Raw genomic sequence first — 27,271 nt, 5'->3', positions numbered from 1 at the left:
TCTGTTGTATCTGGGTAAGATTTAATCCAGCAACCAATGAAAATAAAGCATCCTGGAATTGCGCGCGACTGACTGATATCCGACAATTTTTAAATGACGAATAGTGTGTAGGCTACCTCAGAATAACTGCTATTCATTATTTCTGTCATTTACAAATGTAAACAACTCTATTTTAATAATTTTGCAAGTAGGCTAAACTGGCTTATAAATGATTTATAACTGGTTGTAATAAAGTGCTACCTATTTGGGGAATTACAGTACAGTTTTCCATATTCAATTATTATTTTTTACATACAGATATCACATTATGCAGAAGATATAAAAGTGTGTTGGAGTGTGTTATTAAAGTGTGCAGTCCTGACAGAAGAAGGAAAGAGTATGTGGTAGAAAAGTCCAATAAACAAGCCGGTGACACACGCTGGTGGTTTTTGAATGACCTGAATGTGAAACTAGCTTCAGCCTCGATGAGGTTTCAACCTTCATCCTGAGCCATGTTTCTCTTGGAGTGACGTAGTGCCTAGACCGTTGCATCGGTGCTCTGGAACACTCTGGAACGCTGCCGGTGATCACGGCTTCTACTCAACCATGAGCTTCTTGAGCGAGTTGAGATACACCGGGATGAGGGAGCTGACCGACTCGTTGTCGTCGTTCAGGATCTTCTCCCCTCGGCCCTCTGAGCCCACGGAGCTGGGGGACCGGACCAGGCCGGGGTACGGAGTGCTGTAACCCTGATGGAGCACACACACACACACACACACACACCTCAGTCATTATTCAAGATCTAATATTACAGTTGATTGTTGGTGTGAAGCTGCAAGTCAATCACACTCTGTGACAATAATCAAATGCAAAATGTTAAACAATTATACTGAATCACTTCCTGCATTAAAAACACATTAATATGATGTAAAAGGTTATGTATGGTAATGCAGACAATTAATGTGTCATCACAAAGTACATCTTTAATTGTACATTGAAATCAGTTTATTTAAAGGATAATTTAAGCATGTTTCAAATACTCTCCCCATAGTTCATGTTGAAGTGACCTTGAGCAAGACTGAACCCCCAGTTGCTCCTTAATAACTAAGGATGAGTCAATGCAGAGAAGAATTTACCCACACGGATCAATAAAAGTCTTTATTGTAAGTGCTAATGGAGCAGCTACATTAGCATAGCTAGCACTGATCAAACCATCTTTTTTTTTTAGAAAAGAAGCATTTTAAAATTAGCTTCTTATCTTGTGGACAGACTTGATGAAGCAGAAATGCAGACGTCTTACAGTCTGAGTCATATTGTAGTTCTCTCATTGTTCTGAATACTGCGTCCAACCACCATCAACCGTCAACTGGATACAGACGAGTGTATGCAGGTGTAAATCCTGTGAAACTTTGAGTACCCACACTTGCTCTCACTATAATGGACTCTGTGTGTGTGTATGTGGCTCAGGACTTTGGTCTTTGGGGGTCTTTTCTCCCTTTCCCCTTCCTTTGTGCCAACACAGCTCTAACCATAATGTAGAGCTGAAGCTGATGGGAATGTAATTATATTTGCAGGAATTTAGTCATGAAATAAATAAATGTTTTGACCTGATGATGGCGCTAAAGGAAAGTTAAAGCATCACCAAAGTCACTCAGATTCATCCTGACATGAACGGGTGTCTAATGTCAATAAATAAATCACCAAAGTAATTTTAGTTGACTGAGGTTTCTTTCTACTTATGAAATGCATTTCAAACTCTGAATCAATACATCAGCACCACATGAAATCACCTAATGTGTTTTGTTGTTCTAAAACTACATTTGAGGTTTGTTTGTTTTCATCCCAAAGGGAACAATAGAAACAATAAAGCATCATCTCCTACAATGTGAGCGTGAATATAACTGTAACATGTTCTGCTAACTCCTGGATGGTGAGAACCACACAGAACCCCCCAGAGAGGAGCAGAGGACGTGTCGGGCATCCGCCGACCGGCTGCTACTCACAGAGGAGTAGCCCTTTCCAAAGCTGCCTCGGTTCTTGGTCCTGATCTTGGTTAGTGCCGACTCAGCGATGTCGGCTCGCTCCTCAGCGTCATCCAGCTCGTTGACGGTCTTCCTGTACTTTGCCAGGTTCATGTTGGCTTGTTCCTCCTGCGAAGACAAACCAGAACATCATCAGGTGACACGCAGCATGTGCCAGGCGGGTGGTGTGCAGGAGGAGGAGGTGACGTACAGCCTCCTCCACTTGTCTCTTGTAGGCCTTCATCTTGTTCTGCTGCCGCTCCACCAGCTCCTGCATCCTCTGCTGGTTCTTCTGGTCCTCCTCCGACTGGAACAGCAGCTCCTTCAGGCGGCGCTCGTTCTTCCGCAGCGTCTTCACCGTCTCAGCGTGTCGCTTCTGCTCCGAGTCCAAGTCCAGCTCCATCTCCTTCACCTGCACACAGACACACACAACTCTGACTTCACCTGGAGTTGTTGGGCAATGGCTGATGACATCATCGGGGTTATTTGGTCAGATTAAAGAAAGCTCCTCCAGAGCCACAGGAGACATGTTACAGGTTGAGTGGTCCTCCTAATGACATGTCCCTTTAAAGACTCCTGTGAGTTAAGGATGATTTTCTTCTGAACTAATGAGACCAAAACAACCAGTCACCAGTTGTTTGGTTGGTCATTGGGCCTTTAGAGGGATGAGCTCATTTCAGCCCCCAGAGGACACACTCTGTGGTTGTAATTAGATTCATTGCACATTTATTTGGTAATATAGTGTGGCTCATGCATTTTGTCAATTTCATTTCATTTGATGGTACGCTGCATTTTCTTAAATTAATCTTGTTGATCTAAAAAAATCTACATCTTTTTTAGGCCTCCGCTCGAAAATAACATACCCAAACCAAGAAGGGTGTATCTCTGCAACCACAAGGGCTATTTGAATAATGTTGGTGTCATAATAAAGGAAACCGACGTGAACTTTTCTTTAGATGTCGACATATTAGTATATATATGTTACGGGTTGAGAGTAAATAAAGATGAAACACAGCTAAAAGGAAAGTTTCAGGTTCGCCTGGATGATATCGTAAGGATGATCATCTCTTTGGAATGATGCAGCTGAGAGGTCGAAACTAACCCAATCATAGCACAATATAACCCAGCACAATATGTGAACATTCTCTCTGCAAAGTCTGAATTTGATAGTGAAGTAAAACAAATTTCGAGACGTTTAGTACAGAGCTCAGGCTACGTCTCCAAAATGGGCATTTCGGCACATTTTAGACATTTTAGACATTATTTTACTCATTCTTTTAGTGTTTGGTGTTTGAGTTGTGTTGAAATGTCTGACTAATTCTTGTATCCCAGGTTTGTGGTTTAATTTGATATGTGACTTCAATATATTGAACCATAATGTGCTCGTCCGAAACCAGGCAGGTAGAAAGTGTTCCAGCTGACCAAAGGTGTTCTATAGTGATGGCACATTGTGGGGGTCATTGGGGCCCCCAGCTCATTGGCTCCCTGGGGTCCACTAGCAGGTTGATCTGAGCCATGTTCTGTCCAATGAAGTTGATGCTGATGCGTGGCGGCGTACCTTCCCCTCCAACTTCTGAATGATCTTCTTGCCTCCCTTCAGCGCCATCTGCTCCGCCTCGTCCAGCCGGCTGCTCATGTCTTTGATCTGAGCGTCCAGGCCTTTCTTCACCCTCTCCAGGTGCAGCGAGTGCTCCTGCTCCAGGCGCAGCTCCTCCCCCACTCGCGCCAACTGAAAGTCACACCAGCCGTTTGAAATGAAAACGCATTCCCTTTAAGTCGCTCTTCTGGGATCATATCTTAATCCCAGTGGTCTTTACCTCACAGCTGGCCTTCTTGGACCTGTCTGTGGACCCTCTTAGCGCCCCCTGCAGCTCCTCCTGCTCCTGCTGTAGAGTTTGGAGATCCACCTCCAGCTTCCTTCTCCCATTGAGAGCCAACTGGAACTGAACACAGAGAGAGAACATTGAGGAAGTCATCAACACGGGATGGATTCTCAGCCGATGCCACTGCTGCCCCCAGAGGCCGAGACGGGACGCACACCTGGTTGTTGAGGTCGCTGTGTTTCTCTCTGGCCTCCTGCAGCTCCGCCTCCAGGGCCTTGCGGGCCCTCTCCGTGCTCTCCAGGGCCGCACGAGTTTCCCCCCCGTCGTTGATCAATAGAGTGCAGCGTCGCTCCATGGCCGCCTGCTCCTCGATGCTCTCCTCATGGCTCCGTAGCTCCTCCTCCAACTGGGCCTGCAGCTCCTGGGACAGCCACAGGGGTCGGGTCAGTCGCCCTCTCGGCGTATTAAACACAACATTGTGCAGGTCCTGCTCAGACCTTGATCTGCTGCTGCATCTTCTTGCTGCTCTTGCTGAGCTCTGCGTTGTTCTTGGTGAGCATGTCCACCTGCAGCTCCAGCTCGTTGAGGTCAGCCTCCAGCTTCTTCTTCAGCTTCAGCCCCTCGGCTTTGCTTTTCACCTCCACGTCCAGGCTGGCCTGCAGGGACTCCAGAGCCCTCTGCTGGCCCTTCCTGGAGGAGAGGGACGGCGTGAAACAACTGAACTGTGCTGGTGTCACAGAGATGGAAATAGAGCAGCTATGAGAGCGGCCTTACCTCAGAAGATTATGTACTATGACTTTGTTGAAGGAATAAAAGGAGATAAAGGACACAAAGACAAACAATGACATCCAGAAGTAGGAAAACAAGACAATGACAGGGCATAAGAAAGTCACATTAAAACAATAGTTCAACATTTAGTGAGAGGATGAAAGGATCAATACCTCTCCATATAGCCTGCTGTGCATTCAATATTAAGTTACAGCCAGCAGCTGGTTAGCATAGCTTAGCATAGAGACTGGAACCAGCTAGCCTGACTCTGTGCTAACGCTGTGGAGACACTTTTCCTCGGCTGGCGGTGGATTCACGTTGAACACATTAAGCTGCGTTCACACCAAAGTGTTGCGAATACTCACGTGCGTTTACTCGCTTGACTATTTGTGGCTTATTCGCGCCTTACAGGGGGCGAGGCTTAGCTCTGTGGCTTATCTCCGTGGAAACAGTTATCATTTCCACCATCCACCACGGAAGAACTAACCACTGGTTCTGATTTATACTTGAGGACCTCCCACAAACCTCTGAACATCAAACGCCCTCGTGTCTGGGTTCATAACATAAATATCATATATATTTATATATATAAAACATGTGCTCCGCTTTTGGTGTGAACGCAGCATCAGAGTGCTCATCATCAGCTCAACTAATTGTTCAAGATAAGGTTTCAGAGCACACAGTTTCAGCTGACCTCAACAGCTCGATCACCCTGAGTGTTTGTTTTCACTTGGACTTTAAAGTTCTACTCAGACCATGCACGGCCTTTGGTGTGATACACAGGCTGAGGGATGGAATGGGGTTGAGGGAAAGCTGAGGTACCTAGCCACTTCCATCTCCTCCTCCTTCTCCTGAAGTATGCGCTCCTGGTCTCCTTTAGCCTGAGACAACTCCAGCTGCAGCCTCAGCACCTTGGTCTCCTCGACCTGGGAGGAGGAAGGAAGTAAGGAAGGAAGGAAGGAAGGAAAGAAAGACAAAACAGGGAGATTTTGTCCAAACTATATGAAATGAAGTGAAACTGTGCATAACATGAATACAGAGCAACATACTGCACAATACTCTCGGCTCCACGACAGACAGACTAGCTGGATGTACCTCCAAAGCTGCCTCAGACTCTTCCAGGGAGCCCTGTAACTCTTCTTTCTCCATCTCGATCTTCTTCTTTGCTTTCTGGAGCTCGTGCACACTTTTCCCTCCATCTGAGAGCTGGTCTGTGAGGTCAGCTATCTCCTCTGTCCCCGAGGACAAGACACACACAAGTTAGACTGAAGCAGGCCATGTTCAGCTGTTGCTCACGGCGTGGGCTCTCCTACCCTGGTAGGCCTTGTTCTCCCTGCGCAGGGCCTCCAGCTGCTCCAGAGACTCTTCGTGGGTCGTCTTGAGTTTGAAGAGCTCGCTGGCGTGCAGCCTGCTTTCCTTCTGGCAGCCTTCCACTTCGGCCACCAGCTCCTCACACTTCTGCCTCCAGTCTCCGAGCTGCTTCTCCAGGACTCGCTGCTTCTTATCCAGAGCCTGGCCGCAGCTGCTGGCCTGGAATCAGGGAACATGTGCTCAAGACAAGGAGAAAGGCGCTCAGGGCCTGGCAGCACTCGCACCACACGCCTCCTCTCCTACCTTCTCCAGGTCCATGCACAGCTCCTCCACCTCTCCCTGCAGCCTCTGTTTGGTTTTCTCCAGCGAGGAACATTTGGCTTGGGTGGCTTCCACAGCCTCCTCGGCCTCCTGCAGTCGGGTTGCCAGCTTCTTCCTGTGACACACACACACATTGTTTGGACCACTGACACACACTATTGTTCAAAAGTTTGGGGACACTTAGAAAAATAAGGACTTTTTTTTTTTTTTTACGTTCTTTTTTTAAGTAAAGCACTGTTTTTTCCAATGAAGATAACATTAAATGAATCATAAATACACTCGACATAGTTAATGTGTAAATGACTATTCTCTGGTATGTTCTAATGGTGTTATCATGTTATCGTGAGCACAGCTGAAAACAGTTGTGCTGGTGAGAGAAGCTATAAAATAAAAAGTTGAAATAAGTTTGAAGAACAACATTAATATTTAAAATAAAAATCATTATTTACAACCTCGTCAAAGTCTTGACTATATTTTATCTTCATTTTGCAATTCATCTAATAAATATAAGTGTGAGTTTTCACGGAAAACACCAAATTGTTCTGGGTGAACCCAAACTTGTGAACGGCGTGTACATTCAAAGGTCAAAGGTCACAAGATGGCTGCCAGTGTCAACGCAGCAGACCTGGTTTCCTCCAGCTCGTCGGCGTGCTGGATGGCGTCCGACTCGTGCTTGGTCCTCCAGTGCGTGGCATCTCCGTTGAGCTTGGAGACGAGGCGCTGCAGCTCCTGCTTGCTCTCCTGCTCCTCCTCCAGCTGCTCCTTCAGCACCTCACACTCCTGCCGCACGGAGCCCAGGCTGCTGCTGACCGCCTGCTTACACTGGCACAAGAGCGAGGGATCCTTTAAAACCTGTTTGCATACTGGATATTTTATTTCCAGACTTCTATTCTAAGAATTCAAACACACACACACACCCAGACACACACACATGCACTGACCTTGACCTCCTCGTCCAGATGTTTCTTTAGCTCTTCCAGTTGTGATTGGAGGAGAGCCCTGGAGCGGCTCAGCTGGCCGGCTCTGGTCTCGGCCTCCTCCATCTGTCGGCTCACGTCTGCATTGTCAGCTGACGGACACACAAGGAAGCCTTTTAGCACACGGTGGCACACAGAAACACACGAGAAAACTAGCACCCGATGGATTGTTTTGTGACTTCTGTTTGGTGACCACAGCACAAGAAGAGTCTGCATTCATAAACCACAGAAGAAGAAACATACAGCATATAAAGTAGCTTAACAAAGCGTCAATGACTCCTTCTGTGTCCGGTGCATCAGTAAACTGATGTGCTTTAAATAACTACACAAATAATATGAATCTGGGGAAGAGGCTCTTCATTGATATTTTATTGTCAGTCAATGAATTAATCATGAGCAGTATAAAACTCAGCCACTAATTACAATAGTATCAGAGCTTCTGTGTTCTGGAAGAGCTCTTGAGACACGATTGAGTTGCATTATGGGAAGTGACGAGAATGACAGAGTGGTTCTTTGTTTACGTCTGTGCCTGTAAATCAAAGATGAGGTCACACAACATCGTGCGATGTTCTTCTCAAGGTGTCCGTAGAGCTCTCAGACAAAGCTCATGTTGATATTTTATTGTAAATAGTGTGTACTTGTTGCCCTTGCACATTCCTGCTGAGCATTGCCACTTTCATTTCACTGCACACCCTGTGTGTGTATGTGACAAATAAAACATCTTGAATCTTGAATCTTGAATCTTGAATCTAAGTGCATTTGAAGATGCTATAAAAGGGATCAATTGGAGTAATCTCCTATCCGGTATAAGTGTAGAGGATGATAGCCAAATATTCTTGTCCACAATCCAGAGCACCATTAGTAGTTTTCTTAAGAAAGCCAAAACTAAACCGAGTCAGAAGAACCCACTTCCATGGCTAAATGATTATATTTGGAAGTTAATGACAGAGCGGGATTACAAACTAAAAGTAGCTCTTAAATCTAAATTGGCAACGGATAGACAGATATTCACATAGTTGAGAAACCAAGTGACAAAAGAACTTAGAAAAGCAAAGGCTGATTTTTTTATGAAGATTATTACTGAAGCACAGGGTAATTCCAAATTAATATGGGACAATTTACAGAAGATGTCAGGTAAACAAAACAGTAGTTCAATGAAACAGCTTAAAGTTAAGGTAAATGTTTGCCTTACACAAGATGCAACAATCATGTGCACAGCTTTTAACTCCTATTTTATTGACTCAGTGGAGGCCCTGGCCCCTAGGTCCAGCATCGGCTCAGTTGACCTACCACCTGTAGCTGGGGGTGAACCTGGCTTCTCTTTCCTAGAGGTCTCTGATGTTACAGTCACTCGCCTCATGGGCTCTCTGAGGAACTCTAGGGCAAAAGATGTGTATGGTATAGACAACATGTTCCTTAAGAAACATAAAGACCCACTCGCGCTCCAGATCACCAGCATGATCAACAACTCCATCAGGCAATGTGTGTTCCCTAAAGGATGGAAATCAGTCATAATAACACCCATCTTTAAATCAGGTGATAAAACCGATATTACCAACTATCGGCCCATCAGCATCCTCCCCACTATCTCAAAAATAGCTGAGAAATCCCTTGCAGAGTAACTAATTGAACACCTTAACAACTCTCCTTACAAGCTACATCCCATGCAGTTTGGTTTCCGAGCCAAGCACTCCATTGACACAGCCAACTGCTTTCTCCTTGAGAATATAAAACTTAAATTGGATAAAGGGGAATAGTAGGAGCAGTATTTCTTGACCTCAGGAAGGCTTTCAACACAGTTAACCACAATATCCTGATTAGGAAAATGTCAGATTTCAACCTCTCAGCTGAATCGTTAGCACTGATGAAGTCCTACCTGGAGGGAAGAACCCAGTGTGTTAAAGTAGGTGAGGCTGTATCGCCTATGCTGGGATATGAAGTGGGTGTCCCTCAGGGTTCGATTTTAGGACCATTATTATTCAGCCTGTATATAAATGACCTCCCCAGTGTCTGTAAGGGATGTAATATTCAAATGTACGCTGATGACACAGTGATCTATGTCCAGACTGCACTTCAACTCACTGATACCATGGTCCATGTTTCTAAATGGCTCTCAGACTCCTGTCTACAACTAAATGTGAAAAAGACGGTCTGCATGTTTCTCACAAAGACGGCATGTAACTCACCTGAGCCGGATGTCTATGTCTCTGGTGAGCGGCTCCAGATAGTGCCTGAATATAAATACCTTGGTATCTACCTCGATTCAAATCTTTCTTTTAAGAAGCAGGTAAACAACGTGTCAAAAGTTGTCAGATTCCATTTATTTAATTTCAAGTACATGAGAAATAATTTAACCATAGATACTGCAAAGCTGTACTTTAATGCAATTATCATTCCATATCTGACCTACTGCTTAACCAGCTGGGCTCAAGCCAGCAGCACAACTCTCAAACCAATTCAAATCCTCAATAAACAGGCTCTTAAAATACTGGATCAGAAGCTGCAGGAGTTATCACCACTATGCCATTTTAACTACACACAGTCTCCTGAGCTGGGATAACCTCACTAAATTCTCCAACATGTGTCTAGTTTTTAAAGTTCTTAATGATATGGCTCCTCCCCCACTTGGTGAATTTATTAAACAAAACACACAAGAGTAGCAGACAAACTAGATCTGTGGAGAGAGGCGACTGCATCATCCCATTTAAGAAGAGTTCTTTTAGTCAGTCTGCATTTCCAGTGAAAGCAGGACAGCTCTGGAATGCCCTGCCCCTTCATATACGCTCTAGCAGAACATGTTACTCTTTTAAACACGGCCTTTTTACCAATCAGATGTGTGAGCATGAATCGTGACACCTCAGTGATTGTGTTTATACTTGTTGTTTTTTATGTGGTTTTTTAAAAATGATTTTATGATAATGCCAGTATTTTATCGTAACCTGTATGTTTATTGCCTTTTTATTATGTTACTGTGTTAACCTCTCTCTCCTTTAGTGAAGGCTGTAACATCTGGCCACAGGGACCACAGCTGAAATGTAGCCCTAGCTAACGTTGACACATTGTCTATGATGTCTTTGTGTACAGACTGTAAAGCCCTCTGAGGCTGTACAGTGAACTGAACTGACTGCACCTGTGAGCCTGTTCCTGGCCACACTGAGCTCCGTCTGGGTCCTCTGCAGGTCGTCTCCTCTCCGGTTGGCTTCTGACAGCTGCTCCTCCAGCTTCTTCACCTGGCTTTCTGAAGACATCTGCATCACAACACAAACACAGCCGCTCACCTGTTACATCACATGACTCCTGCTCTGTACTGGGACAGGGGTACAATCAAGAATCACATTTATAAGTCCTGCCGCCTTGCCCCAGCTTCCTCTGGCCTTGACCTGGCCTCCTTCCCAAGGGCCCTGCCTCCTTCTTTGTGCCTCCTGCCTCAAAGGCCAACCCCTGAAAGTTTTTTTTCTGTTTCCTGGTAGTTGTTCCTGATCCGATGTGAGGTCAAAGGTCAGGGATGTCTATGAGTACAGACTGTGAAGCCCTCTGAGGGGAGTGTGTAGTGTGTGACTTTGGGCTGGACAGGATGAACTTCCTGACCTTGGCTTTCTGCAGATTCTCCAGCGAAGCGGCCAGCTCGTCCACCTCCATCCTCAGGCTCTGCTTCTCCTTATCCAGCTTGGCTCTGGTCCTCTGCAGAGCCTCACACTGCTCGCTCAGCTCCGCCATGGCGTCGCCGTGCCGCTTCCTCAGAGACATAGCGAGTGCCTCCGACTGGACGCAGGTCTCCTCCAGGTCTCGCCTCAGACGCTGCAGCTCAGCCTCTCGCTTCTTGTTCACCTCGTTCTGTAAGTCACACACCGGCTGGTTGGTAGATGGAACTTTAGGGCTAGCTAATGTCCTGAAGCACCCAGAGGAACGTATATATGTATTTATATCATGGAGTTATCACAGACATGTGTCCTCTGTTTGGAGGGAATGCCAACATGTCCTCATTTACTAATTGTGATTGAAGGTTTTCTTTGGATTTCTAGAAGCAATATAAAATAATATTGTTAGCTGGTGTCACGTGTGTGTATGTTGTACACCGAGCCAGATTATCTGTTTCATCCGTTTCTATTCTTTATGCCGAGCTGAGAGCTCAACGTCTAGTGTAGAATCTTAAACACATGTAATGCTACAGAGAGTGTGTGAGTGTGTGAATGTATAAGCCTCGTTTCCATCACATACTGATGGTTTTTGCCAAGGGGTCGAGACCAAGTGTTGGTGTATTTACCTGTGAGGCGGTGACCCCCCCGGCCTCCTCCAGCCGGTCGGTGAGGTCGTCCAGCTCTCGGGTGAGATCCGCTCTCTGCTTCTCCACCTGCCGACAACAGCAGTTACACAATGGTTATTAACTGTTATTTAATGTTATTTATTTAATGGGACATTTAGGGTCAAACATGATACCAAATGAAGATGATATGATGAAACCAGGATGAACCATTACGATCCAGTATGTCAGAACAGTGTACAGTAGTGAGTTGACCATGTGTCCATGACTTGACTGATCCTCTAACTACTGGAGTCACATCATGAATATTACCACTGCACTAGAGCAAGTCAGAGTATCATACGTCCTCCAGGGAGAACCCTGCATCTCAATATTCAGTAACTTTCCTGGTCAAAGGAATCAAACTTCAGGCAGAAGATGTTACTGTTGTGGCCCTGAAGCAGTCCCACCTCCTACCACAGGATATTCAGCTCGACAGCCCTCAAGGGGAAGTGATCTTTCGCGAGGTCAGAGGCCAGCAGAGTAACTGGTATCCATTCAGAGCCGTGCAGAGGTCAGCTGCTGTCATACACTCCAAATATTATCTGTGAGCTCCTGTTTCCTGTGGAAGTCGTCCAGCACTGATAAACATCGTCCAGCTTAGCAGGCTGTAAACACTGCGCTGTCATAACGACAACATGGAGGCCGTATGGCTCACATGCAGCAACATCCCTGTTCCCATGAACATGGTATTGATCAGAGGGCTGAAGGTCAACATCAACTCCTCTTAGCTCTGGCTTGGTCTCCACCAGAGAAAAATATAGAAATACCGATGTTTTTAAATCATATAAATGCAATAAAAGACAAAAACAAATTATCGTCAATATAAATCTGGATCACTCAGAGTTCACACTGGCGACGTGTTATTATTACGCAATAAAATACAACCTTACATCAGAAGAATTCCAAACTCCATGTGTTGCATATAAATACATTAAGTACATGCGTAAAGCCTCATAAATGTATGAATGATGAACTCCTCATTAGAGAGACCCTTCTCACGCACACGCGTGGTCCAGCACAGATGGAGAGGTCTGAACACGCAGCCGGGTCGCTACGCGCAGCCGGGCCGCGCAGCCTCTCTGGAGTTAAAGCTCTCGTTGTTCTCACAGCGATCCTCTACAGCTGTCCTGAAGGAAGCCGTCCATGTTGAGCCGGGCCGCGAGCGCCGGAGCCTCGGGCCTCCCTGATAGCAGCAATGAGCCGTCAACACACCTCGGGCAGAACAAGGGGAAAGAGATGATACCCACTGGGGGGGCTCCTCCACCAGCTCCACACCACCACCTCCACCTCTGAGTCTACAACCTGGCTCTGTGGAGAGACACCTCGTTGGCTCACTCATCGCTCTCCTCGGCCCGACGGACTGAGTCACAGCTCCTCCGGGTCATCACCAAGCTGCTGAAGGAGGGGGGGGGGGGGGGTCCTCTGGAGCGTGAAGAAGGAGCAGTGTGCCTCTGCTCCGCCTGTGCATACATGGCAATGTGTGTTTCCATGTGTGCTCTGGAGGAAGCATCCAGTGGGATGGAGGCTCTGCTCTGGACACGGCTATGTCGACACCCAGGGTTATTAAAGGTTTATTACCGTGTTATTAAAGGTTTATTAAAGGGTTATTAAAGGTTTATTAAAGGTTAATTAATGGTTTATTAATGGTTTATTAACGTTCAGGTTGGGTATTCTGAAAAACTGAAATGTCCATTCCAATTGTCCATAAAGCTGCATATAAACACGACTACTGTCCATATACTACTGTAGACCAAAGCTCAGGGAACCAGTTGGTCCTCAAATATAGTCAGAGAGAGAAAAAAGAGAAGAAATATTGTATTCTTTAGAAAGTTCTAGAAAGTTATGTGTAGAAAGTCATGCAGATCACAGTCATCCAGAGTAACCAGGACGAGTTTCCAAAAAACACACATCGCTGTTTCTAAGCTCTGAAAGCAACAAATAAAATGACATTAATCTCCACAGAACGCAAATAAAAACCCAAACTATCTGCACGACCAGAGCAGCGGTCACTCCGTCTGGACCCGGACCTGGACCCGGACCTGGACACAAAACGCACGTGTATTCACGTGAGATGTACACACACGGAGCAGAGGGACGAGAAGGCAGGGAAGTTATTTCACATGACGTTCTCCAAGAAGAGAAGTGCACATGGAGCCTGTAACCAAGAGCCAGCGGACATGTTCATCCTCACGCGCAGCAGGTCTCGTGCTCGGAGGCCGTGAGGTTCACAAAGCAGCGAGACAAAGCTCGTTTTAACCAAACGACACGCATCGGAAACAAAGACAATAAACTATCCAAGAGCCCAACATGGTCATGATGAACAGGAACAGAAGCACGTGGTTCAATAACTACACATAAAGAATAATATAGTTTCACACCTGAATGAACTGAAGTTAAAGCTGCAGGACCATTCACTTTATTTTAAGATTGTTCATAAGCTTTCTGCTGTGTCATGTTTTCTTTAATGCATGCCTGATTAGAAGACTATTTATTTATTATTACATTATGTATTGTTTATAATTAATCCAGTTCAATTTGAAATGTGACAATAAATATTGTTGAAATATTGTTAAATTTAACTATATATTAATGTATCACCCTGTTCCGTTGTTCTGTGTCTCCTATGTCTTGATTGGTTAATTCCCTTCACCTGCCCTCAGCCACTCTTGTCTCGTTACTGTCTGATGTCGTACACCTGTTTCCCCCCTATATATTGTGTCAGTCTTTCCGTTGTATTGTTGTCTATAATTCTGTGTCTAGTTCCGTCTTCCCTGTTTATTCTGGACCTGCCTGTTTGACCCTGCCTGCCTGCCCTGACTCCCGATTCTCTGCCTGCCCCCTTTTGGACTTTTGCCCTTTTTTGGGATCTTTTGGATCTTTTGCCTCATTAGAGTTTTTCGTTATTCATATTGAGTCCAGCCTGTTTCTCTGCGCCTGAGCCTCACCTCGTGACAAGACCCTGATAATTAATGTATTTGATACCCAGGAGTTGACGACACACAGATGTTATCCATCTGCTGGGCTTGAGATAGACATGTGATCGACCCGCTGTCTCTAAACAGACATCATGAAGGAGCTGCCCTGAGGGCAGTGTGCTCCTCTTCTATCTGGTTCAACTTTAATGACAACAGTTCAGACTTTGGTGACTTTTTACTGTTTTCTAGAAGCAACGGTGTTTGTGTTTGTGTCCCGTCATGAAGCTTCTCTCTCTCAGCTCTGTGGTTGGTCTCCACCATGCCGCTCTGCTGTCAGCAGGATGCTCCACTCCACCCACCGCCCCAGCTTCATGGAGTCTCTGTCTCTGTCGACGTGTCGTTTGTCTTTGTTTATGGTGGCACACCGTTTCATGAACAACATTCACCCTGTCCTGAAGCCAACTGTCTGCTGTCTCATGGTCAAAAGACTCAAAATATAAACTGATGAGCACTAAAGCTAAACCGCTCCGTGGAGCTGAGGCGACAGCAGAATACTTCTCTGTATGACGCATCACTCAGAGCCATCGCTCATATGAACATATCAGTGCAACTTCAAACTTCACCGTTTGTTGCTATGCGAGTCAAAGCAACAAACTAATGTCGTGTCACCTCATGTGTTTATCCTGACACGGATAGTGATATATACCTTGTGTGTGTGTGTGTGTGTGTGACATTCCACTGGGAGAACATCCCGTGGAAGCGGTGTTATCTGCTGATGATATCTCCCGTGTGCTGCCTGAGGAGTCAAACAATAGCGGCCTGTGTGCAGCAGAGGTATGTCGTGTGTGAGCTGCCCTCAAGACGCAGATAAAGACCTGCATGTCTCTGCCTGCCTCTCACATTGCTCTGTGGCTTTGGGGGGCGGAGGCCCAGCTACCGCCATGAGGAATGCCACCCAGAGTTTAGAGCGCTGTGTAAAACACGCCCTCTGGCCCACTGTCACCAACACTCAGGGGAACATGGACCTGTACGGCTTGGCCTCCTGCTACATGGACACTGCAGACTGGTCTTAGGAGGGGATACCAGGCTCTGTGGCTTATGTACACACACATACACACACGCTTTAAGAGCGTCTGGTTTGAAGCAACAAGCACTTAAAGTGCCCACATTGGCGAATTAGCTTCATGTGAACCAGGCGTGCTGCTTCAGACTCCTTTACATCACAAAGGACCCAACAAGAAGGAGAGATTACAGGAAACAGAAGGTGCACTGTGTGTGTGTGTGTGTGATAGAGAAAGATTGGGTAAAATAAGAAATAAGAAAGAGGGAGGAGGATGTGGAGGTCCCCCATGGCCTCTGGGGTTGCCCTGGATGTTAACTATAAGCACAAGGCCCTCCCCCTGAGTTTACTATCACAGGTGCAGATAGTTTGCGGTGACCAACACACACACATCCCACCGGCTGCCAACAGATCAGCAATCTTTGGTCTTTCTTTTTGTTTTTCTCTCTTTCTAGTCGTCAAGAAGCTCTCGACACCACGGGCCTGCAGGTGGAGCTCGCCCAGAGCTGCAACCTGAAGGCTCATCTGCTCTTTGTTTCCCCGAGGCAGAGGGCCGACATGGTACTGTGCCTCCACGTTGTGGACCATACCTTGGCTCTGATGGCCCGCTCAGCTTCCAGCTCCTCCTCCAGCTCCTCGATGCGAGCCTGGAGAGAGAGAAAAGGATTTCAGTGGGACGGATCGAAGAATAACAGTCTGTTTTCGCTAAAGTATGAAATATGACAACTGAGGTTGAGCTGTTATCCTCTGGTTTCACAGTGCTTATATCATTCTGACAGAGAACAAATGGGGCGTGACCTCCGCAGATTGTTTGCTATTCCAGGGCAGCTTGTGTGGTTGTGAGGCCGTCCGACGCTCCTGGCTCTAGGGTCTGGAATGGCTTTTTACTCTGGTAGCAATTTAGAGCAAGAATGTCCAAAGCCGCCCTCATTACCTGTGTTCTGACCCCGGGCCTGTGTTCTGACCCCGGGGCCACCAAAGAGGCCAAAACCATCGGGGCAATTTTCATGACATTCAAGGATTTTTTGTATTGATGTTTGAGCTTTTTCTTGGTTTTATGTCCTTGAGGTCACAAGCAGCATCACGGTATGTATGTATATATATATATATTTATATATGGACTATATATATGTATGTATATATATGTTTGTTTTAATTTTTAATTTATTTAACCAGGAAATGCCTCATTGAGATTAAAAATCTCCTTTCCAAGAGTGTCCTAGCCAAGACAGTAGCAGCAGCACGTTACACAAAGTTTCAGACAATATAACATAAAACAGTGACAGACAATATAAAAAACAAAATCACAGCATGAAATAAAACCAAAACTAAGACTCAAGTCAACACAACCCAGCTTACACAGGAGCATATACCACCGTCATAGAAAACATTTACAACTAGATGAATTTCCCTCCAATTCTTTCAATCTATTTTTAAAAACACCTAAAGAGACCGGTTCCCGGAGACCCAGGTCAGTCTGCAGCAAATTCCAAGCCGCAGGAGCAGCCAACTTAAAACCTCTTTTTCCCATTTCCAAACGGACTTTAGGGACGGAGAGCAAGAGGAGGCCTTGAGCATAGGTCACAGAGCGAAGATGGTAGCTTCCAGGGTTTTTCAGATGAATTAGCGTACAAAGATACGATGGAAGTACATGTAGAATAGCCTTATAAATAAGGACATGCCAATGATTTTGTCTACGGATGGACAGAGGAGTCCAACCAACCCTAGCATACAGGGAGCAATGGTGAGTCAGAGCCTTAAGATTAGTTATGAACCTCAATGCTCCATGGTAGACAGTATCTAAGGAGTGAAGAAATTGAGAAGATGCATGCATATATAAGACATTGTAGAGGTAACCGAATTCACGAGGGCCCTTTAAGGAAAGGGGCGTAGCCCTGGTGACGAGGGGGATTAAAGGGCACCAGAAAGTAGAGAATAACACAGGTGTTGGAAAGGAAAATAAACGACCACGGTCAAGCAGAACTACTCGACTCTTCGTTTTTTCCGCACACCTACATTGGTGACCCTGATTTCTCATGGACGTTTCTGGAGAAAAGATGACGACGCATGCAGTTTCGCTGAAGCTACCAGAGTTTTGGGAGACGCAGGCATCGGTGTGGTTTGCGCAAACTGAGGCTCAGTTTGCCTTAAAAGACATTACAGCGGATGCCACCAAGTACTACTATGTCGTGGCGGCCCTCAGCAGTTCTACAGCGGGCCGAGTGGCGAGCATCCTGGAAGATCCGCCGGAGAGGGGCAAGTACGCCCGGTTGAAAGACCGGCTGCTGAAGATCTTCGGGCTGTCTGACTGAGCGGGCTCGCCGCTTGCTCTCGCTGAACGGCCTCGGCGACAGCAAGCCGTCAGAACTCAGACACAATGTTAGCTCTGCTGGGAAGGCACAGACCGGATTTTCTTTTTCAAGAACTCTTTCTGCAGCAGCTACCCCTGCCGGTGCGAGCCGCGTTGGCCAACACCGCGATCACCGACTGTCGGGAGTTGGCCGAGGAGGCCGATAAGTTTTTTCTGGCTGGCCAACAGAGCTACACGGCGGCGCTGAGGCCGACTCAACCCACGGCATGGCTACCGGGAGAGACGGATGTCGTTGCCACAGCGGCAGCAGCGAGCCAACGGCAGAGGTCTACCGGCATGTGCTATTACCATGCTAGGTTTGGGCCGAAGGCTACACGCTGCAGATCTCCGTGCAGTTTCAGCAGGACGGGAAATGCCAGAGCCGGCGCTCAGTAACAGCCATGAGCGTCGGGCGGGAAGGCAGGCTGCTGTTCATCAAGGACGACGTTTCCGGGCGGCGTTTTCTCTGCGACACGGGTGCGCAGAGGAGCGTGGTGCCTGCATCGCGGGTAGACATGCTGACCGGCGGGCAGGGCCCCCCCCTAGAAGCAGCTAACGGTACCCCCATACGCACGTTTGGGACGCGGTGCCTGGAGCTGTCCTTTACGGGGCAGCGTTTCAGCTGGGACTTCGTCACTGCCAAGATTGCCATTCCCCTGCTGGGCGCGGATTTCCTCTGTGTTTATGGATTATTGGTGGACGTAAAGGGCCGCCGCCTGATAAATGTGGTAACATTTAGCTCGTACCCATGTACACTAAGTGGAGCTGGCTCTACCGGATTAGCTAGCATGCTGACGGTGGATGAGGAGTTTCTGCAGCTGCTGGCCAAGTTCCCGGACCTCACGCAGCCCACCTTCTCGTCCTCCACGGTCAGACACGGGGTGGAGCATCACCTCTCTACCACTGGCCCGCCGGTACATGCCCGGGCCCGGCGCCTGGACCCGGCGAAGCTCACCATCGCCAAGGCCGAGTTCGAGAACATGGAGCGCCTGGGCATTATTCGCCGCTCCAACAGTCCGTGGGCTTCACCCCTGCATATCGCACCGAAACCTGGGGGCGGGTGGCGCCCGTGTGGAGATTACCGCCGGCTCAATGACTCAACAGTTCCGGATCGGTATCCGGTTCCACATATTCAAGACTTTTCTGCCCACTTGTCGGATAGCGTGGTGTTTTCAAAAGTAGACCTTGTGCGAGGTTACCACCAGGTGCCTGTTCAGCCAGTGGACGTCCCCAAGACGGCGGTGATCACTCCGTTCGGCCTGTTCGAGTTCCTGAGGATGCCTTTCGGACTCAAGAATGCAGCGCAGACATTCCAGCGCCTGATGGACACGGTGCTGAGGGACCTGCCTTTTCTGTTTGTCTACTTGGACGACATACTGGTTGCCAGTACATCAAGGGCCGAGCACATGTCTCACCTTCGGATATTGTTCGATCGCCTCAGCCAGCATGGTCGCAGACTGCCTCTCCAGGGCCGTCACCGGGGCTGTCCAGTTGGGATTGGACTACAGCAAGATGGCCGAGGAGCAGATTACAGACCCAGGCGTTCTCGAATTGAGGACGGCAGAGACGGGGCTGCGGTTGGAGGACGTTCCGTTTGGCGAGACCGGCACAACGCTTCTGTGCGACGTCTCCACAGGCCAGCCACGGCCGGTGGTTCCCGACGGCTGGAGGCGACAGGTTTTCCAGACGGTGCATGGGCTGTCACACCCTGGCACGAAGGCGTCGCAGAAGTTGGTGGCAGCAAAGTTCGTCTGGCACGGGCTGAAAAAGGACGTACGAGAGTGGGCCGGGACCTGTGTGGTGTGCCAGCGCGCCAAGGTCCACCGTCACATAAAGGCCCCTTTAGCACAGTTCTCGGTGCCGGAAAGGAGGTTTGACCACGTGAATGTGGACTTGGTGGGCCCTTTGCCCCCCTCCCGGGGTTTCACGTATGTCCTCACAATGGTAGACCGAACCACTCGCTGGCCAGAAGCGGTGCCGTTGTCATCGACAACAACGGAGGAAGTGGCTCGGGCTTTCATTTCGACCTGGGTCTCCAGGTTCGGAGCCCCAGCTGATGTATCCTCAGACCGAGGGCCGCAGTTCACATCAGAGCTGTGGAATGCGGTGGCAGGAAACCTAGGAGTGAAGCTCCATCGGACAACGGCCTACCACCCACAGGCTAATGGTTTGTGCGAGCGCTTCCATCGCTCTTTGAAAGCTGCTCTCCGGGCCAGCCTCAAAGACAGTGGTTGGGTGGACAGGCTTCCGTGGGTCATGTTGGGGCTTAGGTCGGCCCCCAAAGAGGATCTACAGGCCTCATCTGCCGAGCTGGTTTATGGACAGCCACTGCGGGTCCCGGGGGAGTTTATCCCCAAAGTCACAGACCCTTGGTCTGCGACCCAGGAGAGAAGCATTGTGGGAAAAGGCCAGGCTGTTCAAACCGGTGCCCACATCGCAGCACGGCCTGCCGCAGTCACACGTCCCATCCAGCCTCAAGTCAGCGGAGTATGTGTTTGTTCGCCAGGACTGCCACCGGGGAACCTTTCAACCCCCCTATATCGGGCCGTTTCGCGTTCTGGAGACCGGAGACAAAGCCTGCAAGATCGACATGGGCGGCCGCCTGGAATACGTGTCGGTAGACCGTCTTAAACCTGCACATTTGGACCTGGACCAGCCGGTAAGGGTGGCTTTACCCCCACAATGGGGGCGACCTCGTGCCCTTGTACCTGCCCACAACAAGACCCAAGGGGAAGCCTCAACGGAGGTCCTGCCCCCGGCCCCAGAGACACGGAGTCGTGCGGGTCGATTGATCCGGGCCCCGAGACATTGAGCGGTTGGTGGGGGCTAGGTGAATTCTGGGGGGAGGCATGTAGAGGTAAACGAATTCACGAGGGCCCTTTAAGGAAAGGGGCGTAGCCCTGGTGACGAGGGGGGTTAAAGGGCACCAGGAAGTAGAGAATTAGTTGAACGCCATATGCTTTCAAGCTTTCTTTTTTATATCAAGTTTGGTTCTTAAAATTGATAAAGTTATTATTGTAGGAGATTTTAATATTCATGTGGATGTTGATAACGATTGCCTTAGTGCTGCATTCATCTCATTGTTGGACTCTCTTCTGTCAGAGTACAGAAACCCACTCACAGCTTTGGCCATACGCTTGATCTTGTTCTTACTTATGGCGTTGACATTGAGCATTTGAACGTCTTCCCACAGAATCCTCTTCTGTCAGACCACAACCTCATAACTTTTGAATTAATACTACCGGAGTGTACTCCGTTAGTCAAAAGTTTCTACACCAGATGTCTAACTGACAGTGCTGTAGCTAAATTTAAAGAAGCGATTCCTTCTGCATTTGATTCGATACCACGTCTCAATATAACAGAGGACTCCTGGTCTAACTTTAGTCCGTCCCTGATTGATCATCTTGTTGACAGTGCCACAGGCTCTCTGAGAATGACACTGGACTCAATAGCCTCTCTGAAGAAGAAGACAGTGAGGAAGAGGAGGTTTGCTCCCTGGTATAACCCTCAGACCCGCAAACTAAAGCAAACGTCATGAAAGCTTGAAAGCATATGGCGTTCAACTAATCTGGAAGAATCCCGCTTAGTTTGGCGAGATAGTCTTAAAATTTATAAGAAGGCCCTCCGTAATGCCAGAGCAGCCTATTACTCATCAGTAATAGAGAAAAATAAGAACAACCCCAGGTTTCTCTTCAGCACTGTAGCCAGGCTGACAGAGAGTCACAGCTCTGTGGAGCCGAGTATTCCTATAGACCTCAGTGGTAATGACTTTATGAACTTCTTTAATGAAAAGATTTTAACTATTAGGGACAAGATTAATAATCTCTTGCCCTTAAACAGTGCCAATCTGTCCTCAAGTGGAATGGCCTTGGAAACCGCTGTATGCCCTGGTGTATATTTGGATGGCTTTTCTACCATCAACCGTGACCAATTATCTTCAACGCTTTCTACTTCTAACACATCTACCTGTCTCTTGGACCCCATCCCGACGAGGCTGCTTAAAGACGTTTTGCCTTTAATTGGCAGCTCTCTATTAGATATTATCAATGTGTCTCTGCTAACAGGCCACGTACCACATTCCTTAAAAGTAGCTGTCATTAAACCTCTCCTGAAGAAGCCCACTCTGGATCCAGAGGTGTTGGCTAACTACAGACCGATCTCTAACCTCCCCTTCCTCTCCAAGATCCTTGAGAAAGTGGTCGCAAATCAGTTGTGTGACTTTCTACATCATCATTGTTTATTTGAGGAGTTTCAGTCAGGATTTAGAAAACACCACAGCACCGAGACAGCACTGGTGAAAATTACAAATGACCTCTTAATGGCAGCAGATAAAGGACTCATCTCTGTGCTAGTCTTGTTAGACCTTAGTGCTGCATTCGACACCATTGACCATGACATCCTATTACAGAGACTGGAGCAGTCGATTGGCATTTCAGGCACGGCACTAATGAATGAATGAATGAATGATCTTTATTTGTCATTGTGCAAAGGAACAACGAAATTTAGATGCAATCCCAAGGTGCTAATAGGACAATATAAAAACAACAAGACAATATAAACAAGACAATATAAAAACCAGAATGAATCATATGAACTATACATAAGTGTAAACCTAAGTTTTTTTTATTTTTATTGCACGATTCCTCATATTGAACGGGGATGCGGCATTTGACTCTCTAGAAACTTAGCAGCGTTTAGTGCGCTTATGGCCCTCGGAAAGAAGCTGAACTTGAGTCTGTTGGTCCGGGTATACATAGTCTTGAAGCGCCTGCCTGAGCGCAGCCGTACAAAGTGTTCGTTGCCCGGGTGAGATGGATCCTTGAGGATCTTGACTGCCTTCTTAAGGCAGCGAGAGCTGTACAGTTCTTGCAGGGAGGGAGGGGCACCGATGATCTTCTGGGCCGAGTTGACGACCCTCTGAAGCGCGTTCCTCTCTGCGGCTGTGCAGCTGAGGAACCACACGCAGATGCAATAGGTGAGGACGCTCTCCACGGAGCAGCGGTAGAAGGACACAAGCAGATCCTGTCTGAGGTGGTAATTCCTGAGTATTCTCAGGAAGTAGAGTCTCTGCTGTGCCTTCTTGACGATCGCCGTGGTGTTGGTTCTCCAGGACAAGTCCTCAGCCAGGTGAACGCCCAGGAATCTGAAGACCGAGACTCTCTCCACACAATCCCCGTCAATGTACAGGGGCTGGATGACAGTTTTCTTCCTTCTGTAATCGATGATCATCTCCTGGGTTTTGAGCTTGTTCAGCTGCAGGTTGTTCGCTTTGCACAACACAGACAGCTGCTCCACCTCGTCGCTGCACGCGGTCTCGTCACCCGGAGATGCAGCCCACCACAGTGGTGTCGTCAGCAAACTTTATGATGGAGTTGCTGGGGTGGGCGGCGGTGAAGTCATTAGTGTAGAGGGAGTAGAGTAGGGGCTCAGCACGCAGCCCTGGGGGGACCCGGTGCTGAGGCTGAGGGCCGTGGAGGTGTGGGGACCTATCCTCACCCTCTGGGGGCGGTCAGACAGGAAGTCCTTAATCCAACGGCAGGTAGAGTGTGATAATCCCAGGTCTGACAGTTTTGTCACCAGTCTGTCAGGAAGGATGGTGTTAAATGCCGAGCAGAAGTCCATGAAGAGCAGCCGTGCGTAGCTCCCCCCCCCCCTCCAGGTGAGACAGGGCAGAGTGGAGAGCTGTGGCGATGGCGTCATCCGTGGACCTGTTTGCTCTGTATGCAAACTGGTGACGGTCCAGGCCGGGCGGAAGGGATGAGATGATGTGGGAACGAACCAGCTTCTCGAAGCACTTCATGGGGATGGGGGTGAGTGCCACTGGACGGTAGTCGTTTAAGCAGCTGATGGTTTTCTTTTTTGGCACCGGGATGATTGTGGAGGTTTTCAGGCAGGATGGGACGGTGGCCTGGGACAGGGACTGGTTGAAGATCTTGGTGAAGACCCCCGCCAGCTGGTCGGCGCAGTCTCTCAACACCCGTCCCGAGACGCCGTCCGGCCCTGCTGCTTTCCTCGGGTTCACGTTGGTTTAAATCCTATTTATCAGATCGATCTCAGTTTGTATTTGTAAACGATGACGCCTCGATAACCACCAACGTTAGTCACGGAATTCCACAAGGTTCTGTGCTTGGACCAATTTTATTTACCTTATACATGCTTCCTCTGGGCAATATTATCAGGAAACACTCCATAAACTTTCATTGTTATGCAGATGATACTCAACTATATCTATCGATAAAACCAGAGGAGAGCAACCAACTCGGTAAAATTCAAGCATGTCTTAAAGACATAAAAACATGGATGACCTGCAACTTCTTGATGTTAAACTCAGACAAAACCGAAGTAATTTAACTCGGCCCTGAGCACCTCAGAGATCAATTATCTGGTGATGTGGTTCCTGTAGACGGCATTGCCCTGGCATCCAACACCACTGTAAAGAATCTTGGCGTTATCTTTGATCGGGACTTGTCCTTTAACTCCCACGTAAAGCAAATCTCAAGGACTGCATTCTTTCATCTACGTAATATTTCAAAAATCAGGCACATCTTGTCTCAAAAAGATGCAGAAAAATTGGTTCACGCGTTCGTTACTTCGAGACTGGATTACTGCAACTCCTTATTATCAGGCTGCTCTAATAAGTCTCTTAGGTCCCTCCAGTTGATCCAGAATGCTGCAGCTCGTATTCTCACTAAAACTAAGAAAAGAGATCACATCACTCCTGCACTAGCTGCTCTGCACTGGCTCCCCGTAAAATCAAGAATCACTTTAAAAATTCTTCTCTTAACGTACAAAGCCTTGATTGGTGATGCACCATCATATCTTAAGGAACTTGTAGTACCATATTGCCCCACTAGAGAGCTGCGCTCACTAAATGCGGGACTACTTGTAGTTCCTAGAGTCTTAAAAAGTAGAATGGGAGCCAGAGCCTTTAGTTATCAAGCTCCTCTTTTATGGAACCAGCTTCCAATTTTAGTCCGGGAGGTAGACACAGTCACCTCATTTAAGAGTAGACTTAAGACTTTCCTCTTTGACAGAGTTTATAGTTAGGGCTGAATCAGGTTCACCTGGTCCAGCCCCTTGATATGCTGCTATAGGCTTATAGCTGCCGGGGGACGTTTTAGGATGCACTGAGCACCTATCTCCTCTTTTCTCTCCTTAGGGATTAATTTTCATCTCTCAATCACACGTTACTAACTCTGCTTTCTCCCCGGAGTCCTTGTGACTTCACGTCCCATGCGGTCATCAGACCCTATGAGACGACATAGATCCTATCTGCCTGATGGATCATCGAGGTCTGGGTCATGGAATTCCTGCTACTGACTACGCCACTATCCTGTTGAGACTCCGCCCACTCCTCCTCCCCACCGCCATCTGCCTGATGGATCGTGGAGGTCTCCATCGTGGAATATGCCGACTATGAACTATTCATACACTCTGTCATATTCATTGAATGTATTTTAACTCTAAATCTGTCCTTCTGTACACATGACATCTATTGCACCTGTCCATCCTGGAGAGGGATCCTCCTCTGTTGCTCTCCTGAAGGTTTCTTCCCTTTTTTCCCCCTGAAGGGTTATTTGGGAGTTTTTCCTGGTCCGATGCGAGGTTTTGGGGCAGGGATGTCTATGTGTACAGATTGTAAAGCACTCCGAGACAAATTAGTAATTTGTGAAATTGGGCTATACAAATAAACTGAATTGAATTGAATTAATCAATCACAGGCATAAAAGTAGCAGCAACAAGTCTCTTTTTAGCATTAAAAGAAAAGCAAGACTTATTTCGGAAATAGAAACCCAGCCTCAGCTTCAACTTCTATGTACATATATATGGACTATATATACATACATATAGAGTATATATATAAACACACATATATATACACATATATACACACATATATATAAAACATTGTTTAACACTTCATACATTTCCATTTATAGCATGTTATAAAGCATTACTTCACTGTTAATACACTGATTATAAATGCATAGTGTGGTTATTATAAATAGTTTTCTATATTTTTATAAACTAAATGAGATAACATCTTCTTCAGCCTTTCAAATCACAACTACACTGGTGGTGATTTCCATACACAAAGTACTTGTACAAAGTACATGTCCTAGTGTGGTTACCTTGATAGTTATAGGAATAGCATAAAGTAACTGTTATAGGAATAGCATAACATAGCAATAGCATAAGTGTTATAGGAATAGCATAAGTGTTATAGGAATAGCATACAGTAACTGTTATAGGAATAGCATAAGTGTTATAGGAATAGCATACAGTAACTGTTATAGGAATAGCATAAGTGTTATAGGAATAGCATAAAGTAACTGTTATAGGAATAGCATAACATAGGAATAGCATAAATGTTATAGGAATAGCATACAGTAACTGTTATAGGAATAGCATAAGTGTTATAGGAATAGCATCGCCGGATATGTGTTAAATGCTGAAATGTGAATCTGATTCTGCTCTAACCATCTCAACCAGGGACCCAGATCTAATAATCACACACACATTTCTGTTCCACTCATCTCGTGCCAAACCTTGATCCTGTTAAAAAAAATGACAAAAAAAGACATGGCAGCATCCAGGATGTGTCATGTTGTGCGCTATCTGCAGCTTCTATCTCTGTCAGGAAGTGTGTCTGACATGCATGTGGCCCGGGGCCATGCGCAGCAGCCCCTACACTCATGTGGTGAAAGCCTCTCAGCGGCTACACGGAGCCCAGAGCTCCCAACATGACGGATCACACACAAGGACAAGAGCAACAAGGCGTACAGGGATTCATCCAGCTCAGCCCGTTTGATTCATTATTAATGCAACGGCAGTTTGGCCATAAATCTCTCACAAATGTCCCAGCCTGATATGACAAATAACACAACTTCACACTCATCTCCGTAGTATTTTTAAATGTTCCGCACAAACACAGAGCATAAAGAGTGGAAAAAAACTCACATGCCAGCGTAGGACATCAGCAGAGAGAACAGCCATGGTGAGGCAGCAGCAGCCCAACTGACTGACTGACTGTCCCACACACACACACACACACAGCTTCGCTGTTGATCCCCTGCGGCATTTCACTGTCCACACCCCCTTGTGCATGCACAGCCTTTTTTCTCTCTCTCCGTTTCCCACTCAAATATCTGTTTCTGGTTAAATTCCTACTTTCCACAGCCTCAAAATAAATATTGTGGCTCTAACACAATTGTCGAAGGCATTGTAGTAACCGTGTTAAGATGTCTGGGCCAGGCTGCATGGATTAACACAGTATGGACGGCAGAGAGAGCTTTACAGGGATGTGGTGCATCCTCCTCAATGACATGATCCACACTGGCTCTACGGAGGAGCACAGATGGAGGAACACAACGAGTCCATCACTGCTGAGAAGGGTTCAGGGTTTGATCTCCATAACTCTAAGTGCTTAAAGTTTGAGCTTT

General features: G+C 47.1%; 1 protein-coding gene across 1 annotated transcript; it reads right to left on the bottom strand.

The window, feature by feature from the left end:
* On the bottom strand, positions 1–26,843 carry LOC130203330 (myosin-16). The gene is made up of 18 exons (XM_056429405.1): positions 26,790–26,843; positions 16,069–16,125; positions 11,465–11,551; positions 10,789–11,034; positions 10,331–10,448; positions 7,165–7,292; positions 6,849–7,045; positions 6,206–6,338; positions 5,905–6,121; positions 5,687–5,823; positions 5,414–5,517; positions 4,321–4,513; positions 4,041–4,244; positions 3,818–3,943; positions 3,559–3,729; positions 2,212–2,412; positions 1,983–2,129; positions 1–728 (listed from the first exon to the last, which is right to left on the bottom strand). Exons 1-18 carry the CDS (start codon positions 26,823–26,825, stop codon positions 576–578), a joined length of 2,655 nt encoding a protein of 884 aa, XP_056285380.1. The 5' UTR covers positions 26,826–26,843; the 3' UTR covers positions 1–575.
* Positions 26,844–27,271: the final 428 nt, after the last annotated feature.

Source organism: Pseudoliparis swirei, chromosome 13 (assembly GCF_029220125.1).
Source record: "Pseudoliparis swirei isolate HS2019 ecotype Mariana Trench chromosome 13, NWPU_hadal_v1, whole genome shotgun sequence".
Classification (NCBI taxonomy): Eukaryota; Metazoa; Chordata; class Actinopteri; order Perciformes; family Liparidae; genus Pseudoliparis; species Pseudoliparis swirei.
The sequence above is the reverse complement of the archived record's forward strand: the minus strand, read 5'-3'. Positions and strand labels throughout refer to the sequence as shown.

What these genes read in the sequence shown, in the direction of transcription:
- LOC130203330 (XM_056429405.1), bottom strand. Translation starts at nt 26,825, where the DNA reads ATGGCTGTTCTCTCTGCTGATGTCCTACGCTGGCAT. An exon ending in AGCGGGCCATCAGAGCCAAG is followed by an intron (nt 11,552 to 16,068) that starts GTATGGTCCACA and finishes TGTTGTCGGCAG; the next exon opens with GTGGAGAAGCAGAGAGCGGA. An exon ending in AGTCTGAGGCAGCTTTGGAG is followed by an intron (nt 5,518 to 5,686) that starts GTACATCCAGCT and finishes TCCTCCTCCCAG; the next exon opens with GTCGAGGAGACCAAGGTGCT.